This window comes from Fukomys damarensis, unplaced genomic scaffold (genome assembly GCF_012274545.1).
Source record: "Fukomys damarensis isolate Sample0158 unplaced genomic scaffold, DMR_v1.0_HiC HiC_scaffold_39, whole genome shotgun sequence".
Classification (NCBI taxonomy): domain Eukaryota; kingdom Metazoa; phylum Chordata; class Mammalia; order Rodentia; family Bathyergidae; genus Fukomys; species Fukomys damarensis.
This window is the reverse complement of record NW_022900951.1, coordinates 47,994,037-48,010,816: the sequence shown is the minus strand read 5'-3', so window position 1 is coordinate 48,010,816 and position 16,780 is coordinate 47,994,037. Positions and strand designations below refer to the sequence as shown.

At 39.8% G+C, this 16,780-nt stretch overlaps 2 protein-coding genes across 7 annotated transcripts in view; one reads left to right on the top strand and one right to left on the bottom strand.

Moving 5' to 3' along the window:
• Apex2 (apurinic/apyrimidinic endodeoxyribonuclease 2) overlaps positions 1-4,290 on the bottom strand; it is a 14,624-nt gene extending 10,334 nt beyond the window's left edge. Inside the window, exons 1-5 of the mRNA XM_010610093.1 lie at positions 4,039-4,290; positions 3,024-3,107; positions 2,168-2,348; positions 1,211-1,357; positions 707-776 (exon numbers count right to left, since the gene is read on the bottom strand). Of these exons, the coding sequence (XP_010608395.1) occupies positions 707-776; positions 1,211-1,357; positions 2,168-2,348; positions 3,024-3,107; positions 4,039-4,195 (639 nt within the window). The 5' untranslated portion in view covers positions 4,196-4,290. The remainder of the gene's footprint in view (positions 1-706; positions 777-1,210; positions 1,358-2,167; positions 2,349-3,023; positions 3,108-4,038) is intronic.
• Positions 4,291-4,371: 81 nt separating this feature from the next.
• Pfkfb1 (6-phosphofructo-2-kinase/fructose-2,6-biphosphatase 1) overlaps positions 4,372-16,780 on the top strand; it is a 70,996-nt gene continuing 58,587 nt past the window's right edge. The window contains exons 1-2 of one of the 6 annotated variants that reach the window (XM_019205375.2): positions 4,372-4,403; positions 6,127-6,296. In XM_019205375.2, coding sequence (XP_019060920.1) covers positions 6,269-6,296 — 28 coding nt within the window. In that variant the 5' untranslated portion in view covers positions 4,372-4,403; positions 6,127-6,268. Of the gene's footprint in view, positions 4,404-6,126; positions 6,297-10,641; positions 11,070-16,780 lie in introns of those variants that run through there. The other 5 variants (XM_019205378.2, XM_019205376.2, XM_019205374.2 and 2 more) reach the window with 5 other exon arrangements.

Here is a 16,780-nt window from a genome sequence, read left to right as displayed (position 1 = left end):
GAGAGAAGTGGCAGGTGAAGGAAAAGGGGATTAAAAATGACCAATTAAAAAACAAAATCCTACCATTTACAGCAAAATGCATGGAATTTGAGGTCATCATGTTAAATGAAAATAAACTAAGCACAAAATGAAAAAGAAAACTACATGATCTCACTCATATGTAGAAGGTAAAAAAGTTGATCTCATACAAATAAGAGAATAGAATTGGGGTTTCCAGATTAATAGATTCAAAAACACAGTCTGATTGGAGAATAAAGTTCAAAAGTTCTGTAGCCGAGTAGGATGAATATAATTAGTAATAATTTATTGTGTATTTCAAAATAGGTAGCAAGGGGACTGGGTATTTATCTTAGTAGTAGAAGTCTTGTCTAGCATGTACAAGGCACTAAGTTAGATACCTAGCACAGTAGGGAAAAATGTAGCAGAAAGGATTTTGAAAGTTTCCACAAAAAGAAACAATAAATTCTTGAGGTGATAGGTATGCCAATTACCTGAGTTAATCTTTATATGCTATATACAAGTATCAAAATATCACATTACACCAGATAAATATGTACAAGTATTATGTGTCAATTAAAAAAAGAAAGAACAGTATTTCAAACTATGCTCTGCCTTTTCATAAAGGAAGCTGCCAAAAACCAAGCATTGGCTTGGATAGGTTAATAGAATCAGTCAGGATTGGGGCCTGGGATAGAAGGAGCCTTACCAGGTTGACTGCATCACAGTGGTCAATGTGACGGTAGGCTGTATTCAGATCACCCAGAATGATTACATGGCTGAAAAACACAACTTGGTACTGTCAACTGGATATTCAAGACAGGAAGAAATAGTTCTGTACCATATAATATTCCTCAGGTTCAAGGGCTCAACACTGAAGCTTAAGCCACAGCCACTCTACTCTTAGATGCCTAGCAACAACCTCAATGTCTTTCACACCTGATCAAAGTCTGAGCTCTAAAGGTGATACTGTTCCCTGTTTGACATTATCACCTCAGTGATCTCAACCTAATGCCATCTTTCTTGTCCTTCAAAGCTGAGCTGAAGGTACTTCTTACTTCCTCTTTGAAGAACCCGAGTTCTTTTACATACCCTTATTTCCCTGACCTTATCACACTTATCTTACTTAATCCTTTATACTATACTGTGAGGTAGAGATTCACACTTATTTGACAAAAAAACATAGGCAGAGCAGCTGCTCAACCTGCAGTACCTGCCAGCTGCCAGAAGGGCTTCTGCTCGGATCTGCAGCAAGCGATAGAAGCGCATCTTGAAGGTCAGTCGTTCAGGCTTCTCAGGGTCCACACGGGGGCAGTACACATTGATTAGAGTCAAGGTCTTCTCCTTTCCTTCCTGTGTTCTATGGACAATAAATACTCCAAAGGAGTCAGTTTGAAGCCTCGCTTCCTGTACCTATACCACATGGCTCCCACTTAATAATTGTCCACAGGATAGAAGAAAAGGGGTTAGAGACAAGAATGAGCAGACACACACTGGTCTTGGGGATAGACAACAGGTGAAGCAGGGAAAGGGTCATGTAGGATGACACCCAGGCAAACTAGGTGATAAACTAGGTCAAAGAATGAGCACTTCATTCAAGTGGAAGGTGCTGATATTCCCCTTCATCCTGAGGTACACACAGGTATCAGATACACCAACTCTATGATATTGGTCAGTTATATGCTCATTAAAAGTTAAGGGGGGGATAACGAGAGAAAAAAACACAGAAGAAGAAATCAATGAATTTGTAAATCAGGGAATCATCACTTATTTCAGATGGGTATTTGGTACTTATAATACTTGTTTTGTTTAAAGGGATAATGTGAAGTTTACAAAAAAAATAGTGCTTTCTATTCAAATGCTCTTAGCACTTTACACTTATTTCGTGAAAATGGCTCACCCAGAAAGAGCAACTTGGAGCAATGAGTTGGGCGTTGAGTAAGTTACTTTTATGGTACCTGTGGTAGTAAGAGAGAGACCATCAGGCCAGTCCCCCACTCTAGACTCAGACAGAAATATAATTTGCCAGAGTCATATAGTAAGCAGCCCAGCCAGTACTAGGCAAGCTTGGGAATTTTATAATGTATCTATGTTTAAAAGGAAAATCTTGGAATTTCTACACTAAGAGTAGAACCCACAGTGCTCAGCGATAGGGGATAAGGACTATTACCGAATCTTGTGCTGTGTAAGGAGGGCCCGCCCTTCACTATCCAAAGCCCGAAGTTCCTCCTGGGTGAACTCTTCCATGTTTCCATAACAACCCACGTTCCCATTCTGGGTGGCAAACAGGCCACTCAGGCCTTCTTCAGCAGCCACTGGGGTAGCACTGTCCTTACAGAAGGTGGCTACACCTGGAGACAGAGAGGGGTACTCTGAACAGGACTGGCAGTGAACAGCTAGTTATACAGTCTATCCACTCCAATTATCCCCACACCAGTTGCCTGATCATCTTTATAAAATGTGGCTTTTATGTTTCAAGTACTGATAACTCTCCCAAGGGCCACAGATGGCTCTGTAAAGTCTCGGGCAACTTGATGCTTACCCTGGAGCCTCAGTTTCTTTATCTAAAAAGGCCACAAAATAATATTAACAGTTAATATTTTATGCATTTTACATATATACATGGTAAATGCTCATATATATTAGATATTATTATTTAATCTTCTTAATAATCCTGGGAGGTAGGCATTATCTTCATTCTCTCACTGGGAAACCCCAGTGAGAAATAGAAAGAAATAGAGTAACTTGCTAAGAGAGTGAGAGGCTAGGAAGTAAGCCATAATTTGAACCCTGGCAGTCTGGCTCTAGAGCTCACACAATTAACCATCACACTACTGTACCTCTGAGGTGCAATAATTTTATACATTAAAAATCATACTTCATATAATAATTCTATAGGGCTTTAGTTCTGTGGACTAAAAGTCCAAAGTTATTATCTTCTCATCAAATAATAAACAGAAAACATTTCTCCATAACTGCCTCTATCACTAAAACTAATTTTAAGTCCCCCAGAAAACCCCATTTACCAGAATAGCCACTGCGGCTGCGGCTGTAGCTGAAATAGGAGTTATAGCCCTCAACAATAGCCAGGGGCTCTGTCAGCACATCCCCTGGGGAAAAAAATGTAATATTAAGTCAAAGGTTAAAACTAGGACCCAGCATTCAGAAAGGCTGGGAATTAGTTGTGGGCTAATTACTGGCACACATCAGAGTCAGAGGTAGAAGGGAAAATTAACTACAGGTAAGTATGATTAAAGGAGGTTAAAAGGTGGAAAAGTGAGAGAGGGAACTGATATCAAAGTTAGATGGGGAAGTAGAAAGTCTATGGAATGGGAGGTGGAGAATTAGTGAGGGAGGAATCAGAGCTAACCCTGGGGGTCTAGGTGATAAGAGGGAACTAGAGGTGGGAAACAGGAACATGGGAGAGGAAACTGGGAATCTGAACTGGGGGGGAAAGGTGAGAGAGAAGGAATTAGGACATCTGAACTGGGGATGAGGGGAAAAAATTAAGGGGTCTGAGATCCGGTGGGAGAGAGCAAATCAGGAGGTCTTAGCTTGGGGTGAAAGATGAGGTGGGAATTAGAAGCTCTGAACTAAAAGGGATGGGGGTAGACAGGGTAAATTGGTGATCTTGGAGGCAAATAGAGCCTGGGATGGGGCGTAGATGACGCGAAAATTAGAGGATCTGTGCTGGGGCTAGGGACAGAGAACCGAAGGCTCTGACTTGGGGGTGGGAGATGGACGATATATGGAGGGAGAAAATACAAGGGATTTAATTGGGGCAGTAAAAGTAAGTAGGAATATGAGTGGATACGTGGGTTTCAAGAAGGAGGCAATTAAAATTCTGCTGAGGACAAGAAATGGAATAGGATTAGAGAACCTAGTGGGGTGGTAAAAGGGGTTGAAGAGGGAAGAGATTGGGATTTGGAGTCTAAGGGCAGAACTCTTAAATTACAGGAAAATGGGAAAGTGAAACCAGCTAGGGCAGGAGGCAAAAGTTAGTGGGAAAATGATAGAGATCCTGGATTCCTGAAAGCTCACTGGTCACTTTGGTTTCCTGGAGACAGACGATATCAGCACCCAGTTCCTGCAAAGTGCGCCCCATGGTCGCGTTGGCACAGTTGTTGGATTCGTGGCATACCGCTCCTTGCAGGGGACTCCGGATTCCGTTGATATTCCAGCTCACCACGCGCAACATCTCAGGGAACCTGACGGCCTAGCCCCGGCAAACTACCACTTGCCGCTAGAAATTGGCTAGACACCGCCTCCCGTGCGCGTTTACGCAGGCGTTCTCTTGCGTGCCACGGAAGGACTGGACGCAAGCGGGGCGGGACTTAGGGACACTCAGTTGTCATTGGCCGAAGGCCGAACTAGGCGGACGCTGAAGGGGCAGAGCGGATGTGAAGGTAGAATGAATGGCGTCTGTAAATTCTTGGGTAGGGCTCCTGCTCCCCCGAGCGCACATTGGCCCGAAATCTGAGTCTGACTGTATTTTATTTCTTTTCTGCTCAGAAGTACGCTGCGTGCTTCTGGTTACTTATAAGCAGGATTTCGTCACTTGTTGAGCGGCGCAACTCAGAGAAACCGCGCTGCAACCGAAGCCCCGCCCCAGCGTGCAGATCGCCGTCTTAAATATGCCTTAGATTGAGGCACCTGCGCCCCAGGAATTACTGGCGCACTGTGCTCGCCGCAGCAGGGGCTAAGCAAATTTAGCGAACTTCACAATTGGAGAACAGAGCTGTAAGAATCACACTACTGGGATAAGATTTATGAGGATGGCTTTGGCTGTATTGAGGCAGGAGTAGATTGTCTCAAATCCACCTCTTAGCCACATTTGTTTTGGACCTCATATCTAGAAGGATGTGGCCAGACACATACTTGCTGTTGGCCCTATTTCTCAGATATGTTAAACGGAGGTCCAGAAAATTTTAGTCGCAGAGCAGCACTCTCCTGATGCAGCCATACCTTTTCTGTATACATTATCTCATTTCATTGTCTGGACAACCCAGTAAGGGACATTGAAGCTAAGTAAGAAAGGTTGAGTGATTTTACTTCAGTTTCACAGGTGTGGTAGACCCAGGATTCAAACCCCATCTTAAGCAACTCAAGGATTACTTTTCTAAATAAGATTTTGACCGCACAACTCAAATCTATTTAAGTCTTTTATACTCTCTACCCCCACAACACCTTATGGTTCATTCTGTCACAGCAGTTACAATACATAGCTACTGCTAATTTCTATTGTTTGTTTATTTGAGACAGGTTCTCAATATGTAGTCCAGGCGGGACTTGAATTCACCACATAGTCCAGGCTGGCCTTGAACTCTTGGCGATCCTTCTGCCTCAGCCTCCCAAATTCTGGGATTACAAGCGTGCTCCATGATGCTTGGCTGATTTCTATTTCTAGATAGCCCCCAACCTGAGAGTAAGGACCATTGCTGATTCATCCTACTAATTCATCCTAATACTGGACACAGCAGGTATTAGGAGGGTGTGAATATTTGTGAGATGAAAAGACAGAGCAATAAAAATAGGTTCATGGATTGTTTTGAGAGCACAAAAATAGACATGTCCAATGTCTAGGGAAATGTATAACTGCATCTTTAAGTTTCTCATCCAGAATATCTCAGCATAATGATTTTTCCCCTAGAACTTCACAGCCTTATAGCCATTATCTTTGATGGCTACAGAAAAAAAAAGTCAGCTACTTTTCTCCCAGAGGACTTAAAGGTCACCTTATTGTTGCCATCAGAAAATAGCTCTGTAATTAAAAAATTCTGGGCCTTGAACTTTTTTTGCCCCTATTATTTGGGAGTTACTCAGGATTGAATCCCAGGAGTGGGGTCACTAGGACAAAGGAAATAAACATTTTTATTCCTCTTGCTTCATATTTCCAGATAGCTTTCCAGTAAGGAATTGTGTCCATTTACACTGAAGACCTATGAAATTCAGCTCCAAGAAAATCTAAATCTTCTTGTCTCAATAGCTGGTTTTAATTTCTCCATTCAGTCGTTGCTTGTTAATATTAGTTCTGACCTTTGGGGCGAGGTGAACACATGGTTGGAAGAGAAAAGTCTCCGGGTGGCTCAGGAACTTCTTTGGCAATTACAACAGCTGATATTTCAACAGAGTACACACACACCCCTTAACAAGGGTGCTTCCTCAGCCTTCCCAGGAGCCAACGAACATCTCCAGGTTCCTTCCTTGATGCCATCCACTGGATTGCTTTGGAGGTCTAAATGCAAGAGAGCTGAATGTCGGATAATTAGCAATGGAAGAAAAAATCTCCAAAAGAACAGGTATGTGAGAAATAAGGAAAAACAGACAGGAGTTACACAAATCCATTCTTTGGGCTCTCTGAAAAGTTTTCTTTGCATACGTGGTTGGTGCATGCATTAAAGGGTATATGAAAAGATAGCTATATCTAATCTATCTATATTTTTATACATTTTGACTTGAATTTTTAGGACATTGACAAAACAGGTAATTTCTTAGCACCTTTGGAAGTCTTTCCAGTTTATCCGTAGAGTCCAGTTTTGAATGAAATGTGGGATAAAGATTATATCTTTTACCTTCTTTCTGGTCTATAGAGTAGGGTAGATTTGTCATGACACTTGGAACGAGCTCTCTAGTTTCTCTATCAATAGCCTCCTCAGTAAAATGGAAATTAAGTCCCTAGGCAACTTTCCTCAGATGGCTGCCTAAAAAATCAAGAGGGTTGGGGAACAGGATGCAAAGTTCTTTGAAGACATTTTAATACTTTCATGCTCTGTCTGAGATTAATGAACCTGCTTTTTTTTGTAGTGTCCACAGGCAATACCACCCACAACATTCTCGCTGCTTTTCTCCCTGAGTGACTGTGGTTTGTGGAAAGCCACTCCTAGCAATGAGTTTTGGGGCACAGGCAAGGGGCTGAAAATAGGGAGATGGTCGGTTGCTACAGTGGCTCAGAAAGAAGTGGATCCTGAGCTGCTGCCTCACAAGGCCTGATATATACTTATGCATGTACCTAATCTTTAAGCCTCCCCTCAGCACTCTAATCCTCTACACATGTATCCATACCCACACATTTCAAGAATTATAAATCAGGTGACCTCATTTGTAATTTTATTGCCTATCAGCCCTGTTTTGACGCTTTAAATAGGATTCCTCCCCCAAACCCCAAACTCAAGGGGTATTTGAATCTATATGTCTTAGGAAGGCACACTGTATACTTTTCTTCCCCTAGAAAAAGCCTGATTTTAGAATTAATGGCTCAGCTCTTAGTCCTGAATGAGAATCTATTACTGAGTGAATCCTATCTCTGCAACTAATTTACTGGTCCTTCTCAGAGGAGATTTCTTATGTTTATTCTGTTCTGCCCCTTTCAAAGTTGAGAACCCTTTCTAGATGCCACCTTTTACCTTAGACTAAGTCACGTCCCCCATCAGCATCCCTGCATAGCTCTCTTTATCTTGTTGAACTGAGATTACTTGTCCACATGTTTATCTCATTTGGACAGAGAGATGTAGACTGTATAAATGCTCACTGTGCAAGCGTTTTCTCTAGAACCCATTCTCAAGGAGCCCACAGTCTAGTAGGGAAGTAGACAAGGGAAACACTGGTAGATACTTTCTCATATAAATGGAGATACATGGGCATTATGATAAACAAAGACAAAGCCTCTCCTGAAGATACAGGGGTGACTTCCCTAAGGAGGTGAACAGTAAACCAGGCCTTGATGAGTGAGTTAAATTTTATTGAGAATGGAAGGGAAGAGAAGGCATCCAGGCTGAGAAAAAGCCCAGAGATAGGAAAGTATACGGTATGTTTTGAGCCCAGTGAGTTAGCCACTGTAGTTTAAATATAGGGATGTAAAGAGAGACATGACGACTAGGCAAGCAGGTTGGAGCGTGATTTATAAAAAGCTTCAATGCTAGGCTGAGGCTTTTCCATAAGCTTGTGTTTTGTTTTTTCTTCCTCTGGGATCAGAATTTGTAACAGCATTGTAGAGTCTCATAGTTCCACATAGTTTTAAATTGGTTTCTCAAGACTGAACCCCAGATTTACCCTTTCAAACCTTGGCAAAAGCCTTCTAGCTGCCTCAGATTTCCTGCTACTAAAATTATCTTCTTGCCTCTTGGCAGGATCATGAGGATAAAATTGTAAACATAAGACATGTGTTCATGTGACTGGCTATAGATTACTTTTGATAAGCCACTTTCCCATCCTATGCCTCAGTTTAAAATGTTTTAAACAGTATGTTTATAAGGAACAAATAGGATAACGGTTATGTTGTTGCTTAATTAACAATGAAAATTTATACCAGAAAATATCGTTAATAAGATTGTAAAGCATCAATGGAGTTGTACCAGTTAGGAGACATTAGGATTAAGAGAGTTTTATCTCTTTCAAAGTGTAATTCTGAAACTCTAGAAGTTTGTAGCTAATTTGGAAAACTGCATTCAAAAATTTTTCACTTTGGACACATAATATTACATACTTATGTGATACCGTGTGATATTTCAATACATGTATACAATGTACTGTGATCAGATCAGGGTAATTGTCATACTTATCACCTCAAGAATTTATCATTTCTTTGGGAACATTCAAAATCCTCTCTCCTAGCTATTTTGGAATATGCAATTGTTGTCAACCATAGTTTTCCTACTATGCCGTAGAACATTAGAAATTATCCTTTCTATCCAGTTGCACCCTGTACTCATTAGCCATTCTCTTTCCATTCCCCCTTCATCCCAAGTTCTGGTAACCACTATTCTACTCTCAATTTCTTAAGATCAATGCTTTTAGCTTCCTCATAAAAATGAGAACATGCTGTATTTACCTGTGTCTGACTTATTCACTTAACATAATATGAAAGACCATATTCTTAAATCAAATTAGCTTGATCAGTTAACCAAAGAAAAGCCATGGACTGAAAGTAATTGGGTTGCCAGTGTTCTCTTTCTGATTTGGTCACTGATTTGCTGTATGACCTTAGAAAAATATCCCTTCTCTAGGCCTCAATATATTTTTTAATCTAAGAATATGAGGTATAATGATGTATAGGGAGCTTCTCAACTTTTCTGTAAGTCTTCACATAAAACCAGAAAAGTAAACATGAATTCATCTTTTTAAATTGATTCTCAAGAGTTCTTTATAAGTGTTAACACTTTGCCTTAATATTGTGTTTAATTTACCAAAAGAAGTTGCTGAGTAGTGAAAGAGGTGATTGATCATTTACTTCAAAAAGGGAATAACAGTGTTAGGTAATAGATATTTAGCATTTTCAGGCTGCTTTACATGTGTTAATATGTAAAATCTTCAACAACTCTAAAGAAGTAGGTATTCCTATCATCCCATGTTTGAAATTTCAAAAAATGAGGCACTGAAAAATTTAGTCTCTTGACCGCTGTAACCATCAGTGGGCAGAACTGGGATTCCACTCAGGTACTGTGTCTCCAGAATCCATTGCTTTTAACTATTATGATCCACTATATCACTAGATTCATTTAGCTACATGGGCTCTAATATTGAAAGTCTAATACAATTTATACACAGCAACCAGTGGGAATGTAACTCTTTTGTAGGTTAAAGCTCTCATGAAATATTTTAGGGAACATTTTTAAAGGCACAATGGAGCTAAGAGCATTTGATGGCAGGGATTGGAGATTTCTATCCCCAAGAGATTGTCCTTGTGTATTCTCGCTCAGTGGAAGAAAGTTGTCCTTCCTAATGGCCAATCAGTGGGGGTTTAGCAGGGGGTGGGAAGGTTGCAAAAGAATGAAGTAAGAGTGCACTTGGATATCTTCCAGGCAAGCTGTGCAATTACATGAGTTCTACAGATAAAAGACTCAAAATAACCAGGAGTAGGAGGCAGGGAAAGTGGGGCTAGTGAAGGGGAAACATCTGGGTGGGATGGCTCTGACCTATGCACTGTTCACCCTTACAGGCTATTGCTTCTTGCTCTCTACATTCTCTGTGCTGCAGCCTCTACCCTTCTATGTCTCCTTTCCAGCAGCTTGGCAAGAAGAACTTTAGCCAAATTTTGGATCAGGTCTTGATACCTATATCCCTAGAACATCTCATGGCAGCTGGCGGCCATGTGAGCAGTGTTACCCTCTCTCCCCTCAGCAATGGCTGTACTCACTCCCCTTCCCAAAGTATCAGGTTCATTGATTTATTTAGCCTTGGCTGGAGGGAGTATAAAGATGATCACATAGTGCCCATCTCTCCAGGAGTGCCCCAAGCAGCACATTGTAGAAAGAAGAGGCTCTGAGGTAGGGATGGCAGATTCCAGAGGAAAACAAGGGTTGCAACGCCATTTTGGGTGGGAGAGAGCAATGATGCAGTGAACCTTCCACTTTCAGTTTGGGCCTTTAATTGCTAATTCAAAACATTGCATTTCTCATTAGGGACTTTGTGTTTTTGTTCTTGGGATGTTTGTATTTCTGATGATTTCTGATAGGGATGTTTGTTTCTGGGTTGGAGCTTGATATTCTACTTGGGTCCAATTTCTTATTTCAAAGCTGAGACCCACCTCTGTCATCTTTGCTTTGCCACCCCACACAGGATGTAAGCACATAATCTTTGGCCTTTTATTTGTATACCCTACTAGTCCTGTCTTCATTGGCAGGAAGTGACTGGCCAGACCTGGGCTGTCTTGCTGGCTGCCTTCCTTGCTGGGCTCCAACTTATCTCCTATGTACACAGCCCTTGGAGTTCATAGGCCTCTGCTGACTTCTGCCCAACCTCTTCATCTTGGCATCCAAGCCCCCACTAGTACATACAGGAGCACAGGCAGGCTAGGACAAGAGGAAAAAAGGAGAGTGGGCTGGACATAAGCTGTCAAAGGCTGAGAAGTCCATTGCACCCCCATCCCAGACCTGTTCACCTACCGCTGTAGCTACAGCAACAGAAAGGACAGCTAGGAAGGTAGGAATTGAGACCCGGTACCTTATAGGGAGTGGTGTCATTAGCTGCAACGCCTAAGATGTCTCAAGAGATGGGAGAGCTCACCCAAACCAGGTTGCAGAAGATCTGGATTCCACACAGCAGTGGCAGCAGCGGTCTGCAACGGCGAAGGGGCTGTAAGTGGGGTTTACTTCTGTGGCCTTCAAGGTGGTGGTGGTAGAGTGGGTGTAGAATAGCAAAGAATGCCCCCCTACCAACTCCCACTGTAACCTAAAATTTGGAATAGATGAACAGCTGAAGGAAATAGCTGTGGGATAACAAGAGGCTAACATCAGGAAAGTGAGGAAAGAAAGACAAAAGACAGAAAGAAAAAATATAAAGAATGAGGATAAAAGAACATCTTAATCACAGGAATCTTCAACTAGGAACTTCCTTTTTTGTATTTAGAGCCTATTTGGAATGCCTTGTGTTTTGAACTTATGGTTTCTAGTTTGGAACTGTTCAGTGCTAACCTGGAATGTTTCATTTTGGTTACTTCTGTGAAGTGTCTGGAAATTGGTCTTGTCTGATTCTGCCTGGGTGAAATAAGGTGATGGTTCCTGGCATCATCTTTCAGGGGGACAGGTGCTGGGTACGCAACAGTACCGTATCACTGTTTGGCATTGCTCCCCTTTTTTGCAAGATTCTTCTAAGAAACCTGTACCTGCCTGGGCTAGGAAAAGCTGAGTGCCCTATCTCCTCTATTAATTTCTTGGTACACACGTTACCCCCTTGCTTCTCTGAAGATTTAAGGGAAAAGACATTCAATCTTTCAGGGATAGTCAGCTGATTTAGTACTCACTTTGAAAATTTAATAATTGGAAGGGATAAAGGAGAAGCAAGCAAAAGCCATGCTGGAATATACCATTTCCCACATTTAATAGGGGAAAATTGTGGACCAAGTTTCTTCCAGCCCAAGAATCATGGACTAATGATCCAGAAGGTGGTGGATATAAGGTAGCTGTGAACTCTGGGACTCAGACATCTCATGGACCAGCTGACCAAGCTTTTACACATCTGATGCTAAAGGAGGTCCAGGCTCATGGATGTTGGAGAAGCAGTATTTGCATAGAGGGTCCACAAAGATGTAGAATATTATTTATAGTGTTACAGGAGATAGGGTAGAGATGGTAGAAAAGAAGACATAAACCACCTTCCTGTTCTCCATTCTTCTCACCACCAGCAATTTTCCCTCACTCATCTGAAGAGCTAGGAGCCTGGGTGAATCAGAACTTCATCCCACTCCTAACCACCCAGCCACTCTTAAGACTGTTGGGCTTAGCTAACAAGCATGCAAACCACTCTGCATACATGGGTTCTCCAGAGTCAAACCCCTTATACTGCTAGAACTGTGTCTTACAAGTTGGAGAGAGAATTATACATAAAACACCTGATATAGTCTCTGATGTATAGAAGCTACAAAATTAATGCATTCTTACTTTAGTTGTAAACCTCACTTTCTTTAACTGTAAAACAGGATTAATACATACTTCCCAATGTTTTGCGGGTGATTCTTTGATTCAGAAGTTCTGGGTCTAAGCCTGCCTAGGTTTGAGTCCCCTCTGTGATCTCCTGTGTCTTTGACCTTGGACAAGTGTCTTAACATTTCAGTACTTCAGTTTCCTCACCTGTAAAATGAGGTTGCTGATTCTGTTTTGTAAAGGTTAGGTAAGCTAAAGCATATAAAGTGCTTAGAAGAGTGTCCAGCATATAGTATGCACTCAGTAAATTATTATTTGAATCAGAAGATAGTCCTATGGTCTTATTAATCTCCATATCCTCAACATCAAGCCCTGATCATGGCACACAGCTGATCAGTAAATGGTCACTGCTACTTTTACTCTTCCACTCACCATCACCAACTATGGGGCTCAGTGTGTACTCTTTAGTAATTGATTTTTGTCGGAACACAGATGCAAAAATTTGGATAGTGGTTGCCAATTTCTGCCTTGGGCAATATTTGTCTGACATTCCATGCTGAGAAGACCAGGCTATTGACCTCAGAAAGATCTGAATCACCTTTTGCCTGGAACTTCGTGTCTGAAAGACACACAATCACTTAATGAAGTTATGAGAGTTAAATGCATGAGCATGTGAAAAATGCTTAACTGTCCTTGTGTATATTCTTTCATCATCCTACATTATGGTTATGTGACCCATTGATATTATTGTTGCATGCTCTTATAGCTTGTTTATTCTCCTTGTTGTGCACTATTATGTTTTGTGAATATCTCATTATTTATCCATTTCACTACTGATAAACATCCAATTTTTAGTTTTTGGTAGTAATCGGTAGTGCTATGGACATTCTTGTACATTTATCCCGCTAGAGTATATCCCTCCATCTTGTCCTCCTTTTGTCATGTCTTGTCTATTTTTGGCATACTACTTTTCTCCATAAGTTTTAGAACCAGCTTTTGAAGTTACACACATAGAGACAAACCGTAATCAATTTGAGGAGCATATATATCTGTGATATTTAGTCCTTCCTAAACATGATATCTCTCCACACATTCATATTTTTTTCATGTTATTTCAGTGATTTTATTGCACTAGTAGGGATTGAACCCAGGGCCTTCACACTATAGTACATCCCTGTCTATCTATCTATCTATCTATCTATCTATCTATCTATCTATCTATCTATCTATCTATCTGTCTATCTAAATTTTGAGAGAGGGTCTTGATAAGTTACTAATTTCCCAGGTTGAGCTTAAACTTGGAATATGCCTGCCTCAGCCTTCCAGGTTTCCAGAATTAGAGATGTGTGCCACTAAACCCAGCCTGAGTGATGTTTTATGATTTAATCTACAAAGGGTTTGCATATCCTCATACATAAGCAGGATTTCTGTGCTAATATTTTGTGGCTGTTGTAAATAGTACCCTTTTCAGAAAATTGTGTAGCAGTTTGATTTTGTAGCAGTTTGATATTAATGTATACAAATATAGTTGTTTTACAAATTTAGATTGTAACTAGCAAACCTGCTAACCTTTCTCATTAGCTTTGATAATTTATGACTAAATGCCAGCTTTCATTTTTCCCATCTGATCCTTGTTTTTGCAAAATTTTATTAGTACATATTTGTGGCACATAATGATTGCATTCACTATGGATAGTGCATGTACATGACACACCTTAATTATGTCCCCTTTCCCTTCCCCTTCCCACCTCTTTCCATTTCTTGGGCCCCTAAAGATCTGTCTCACTGTTTCCAATTATCTGTCTTTTATTTTGCTCTTTAATTTATTTATAATTTTTGTTTCATAGAAAAGAAACCATACATATTTAAGCTTGTGTATCTGATTTATTCCACTTAACATTATGATTTCAACTTTATTTTTTAATATCTTTTTCTTATATTGCTACATTGTTAAGACCACCAAACACATACACACACACACACACACACACACACACACACAACATTATAGTGTTTTTTTTGTTTTGTTTTGTTTTGTTTTGAGACAGAGTCTCACTATGTAGTTGAGACTGACCTGAAACTCACTTTGTAGCCCAGGCTGGTCTCGAATTCACAGCCATCCTCCTGCCTCAGCCTTCCCAGTGCTGGGATTACAGGTGTGCACCACCACGCCTGGCGCAGTACAGTGTTGAATAGCAGTGTTAATAGTGTTTGTTCTTAGGTTGATCTTGATTTTAAAGGGAGTGCTTTTACCCTTTTACCATTAAAAAACTTTGTTGTCTTTTTGATAGATAGCATTTAACAGTTAAGGTAGTTCCTATTAATTCCTAGTTTGCCAGTATCATTTTTAAAAGATGAGTGAATGTAGAATTTTATTAAACAGGTTTTTTGTATCCACTGAGATGACATGATAATTCTTTTTTCTTTTTGGTACCAGGGATTAAAAATTTTAACCTGTTGTTATGGTGCATTGCATTATAGTTTGTCTTGTGTTGAACTAATTTTCCAGTCCTGGAATAAGTTAAAACTTCTAGATTTATTCACTAAAATTGTGTTTAGGATTTTAGCATTTTGTTCATGAATGAGAGTGGCCTATAATCTTTCCATTTTCATGTTGTTCCTATTTGATTTTGCTGTCAAGATTATACTAACCTCATGAAATGAGGTGAGAGCTATTTTCTTTCATTCCATTCTCTGATAGAGTTTGTCCAGAGAACTATCTGTTCCTCAAGTATTTGGCAGAACTTCCAGGTAAAAGTATCTGGGCCTGGTATGTCCTTTAAAATTTAAATTTAAAGAAATTATATTAAATTTCTTTAATAGTTACACAGTCATTTCAGGTTGCTACTTCTACTTAAGTCTGCTTTGTTAATTTATGATTTTCTAGTGAATGTTCTATTTTACATCAGCTTTCCATTTACTTGTTATTTATCTTTATTAAATTTATTGGTAATTTTAGGTATACAACACAGTTATATTCACATGACTTATCTTGGTTCTTAGTTTTCCCCATTCCCTAACCCTCCCTTTAGCCCCTTTCCCCTTCCCTGTTTACAAAGATATTATTTCCGTGTTTTTCCTTTTCACATATTTTTTCTTTTCCCTTTTTCCATTTCTGCTACCCCTCCCACTTCCTCTACTCTTTTAGACTTTTCCTCCTATTACACAATATCAATTATACATCTTGAACCTTACTTACACTTTTACTTTTTCACACTAGAGAAACTTCGGTAATTTCACTTAATATATATATGTGCATGAAGTACTTTGTATCTGTTTAATCTTTGTTGTGTTTGCAATTATACCCTCCATTTTGTTCTAACATTGTTTATTTGTACATTTTATTCACTTCATAAACTTTGGCAGAAGTTTGTCACTTGTATAATTTTAAAAAATCAACTTTGACTTTTTGATCATTTCTGTTATATCTTTATTCTGTTTAACCATGTTATCGTTATTCTATTTCTTCTATGGATTTATTATTTTTTAACGTGTAGAGTTGACTGCTCAGGTCATTGATTTTAAAACTTTTCTCTTATTTTTTCCAGTATCGGGGATTTACACATATGTGTCCTATTTATTTCACTTAAAAGAGTATCTCCTCAATGTGTATCAATTTAGCTGTAAATGTCTAGTTTCTCATTCTTTATGGCTGAGTAGTACTCCATTTTTTATAGAGAAACCACATTTTCTTTATCCAGTCTCCAGTTGATGTGCAGTTTGGTGGCTTCCAAGTTTTAGCTATCATGAATTGTGCTGCTGTGCACATGGGTGCACGTATATCACTGTTGTATGATTCTTTTAGTTCTTTGGGGAAGATACCCAGCAGGTGAAGAGCTGGGTCAAATAGGACCTCTAATCCTAGTTCTTTGAGGTATCTCCACACTGATTTCCATAGTGGTTGCACCAGTCTACACTCCTACCTGCAGTGGAGCAGGGTTTTTCTTTCCCCACAGCCACACCAGTATTTGTTATTAGTTCATTTCATGATAGCAGCCATTCTTTCTCGGGTGAGGTGGAATCTCAGTGTTGTTTTCATTTGCATCTCTGGAATGACTGACCAGTGATGTTGAACATTTTTTCATATGTTTATTTGATATTTCTACTTCTTTGTCTGAGAAATGTCTGTTCATTTCAGATGCTCATTTTTGGATTGGATCTTTAAATTTGGGTGGTTTGATATTTTTAAGTTCTTTATATATTCTAGATAGTAGACCTTTGTCTGAGGAAGAGCTAATGAAAAGTTTTTTTCACATTGTGGGTTGTCTCTTCACACTATTAGTTATTTGTCTTGCTATGCAGAAGCTTTTATTTATTTTTTTTTATTATTGAGTTTATTGGTACATTTAGGGATACAGTACAGTTACATTCATTGTTGGGATCATGTACCTTTACATGGCAAGTCTTGATTCTCATTTTTTCCCCTT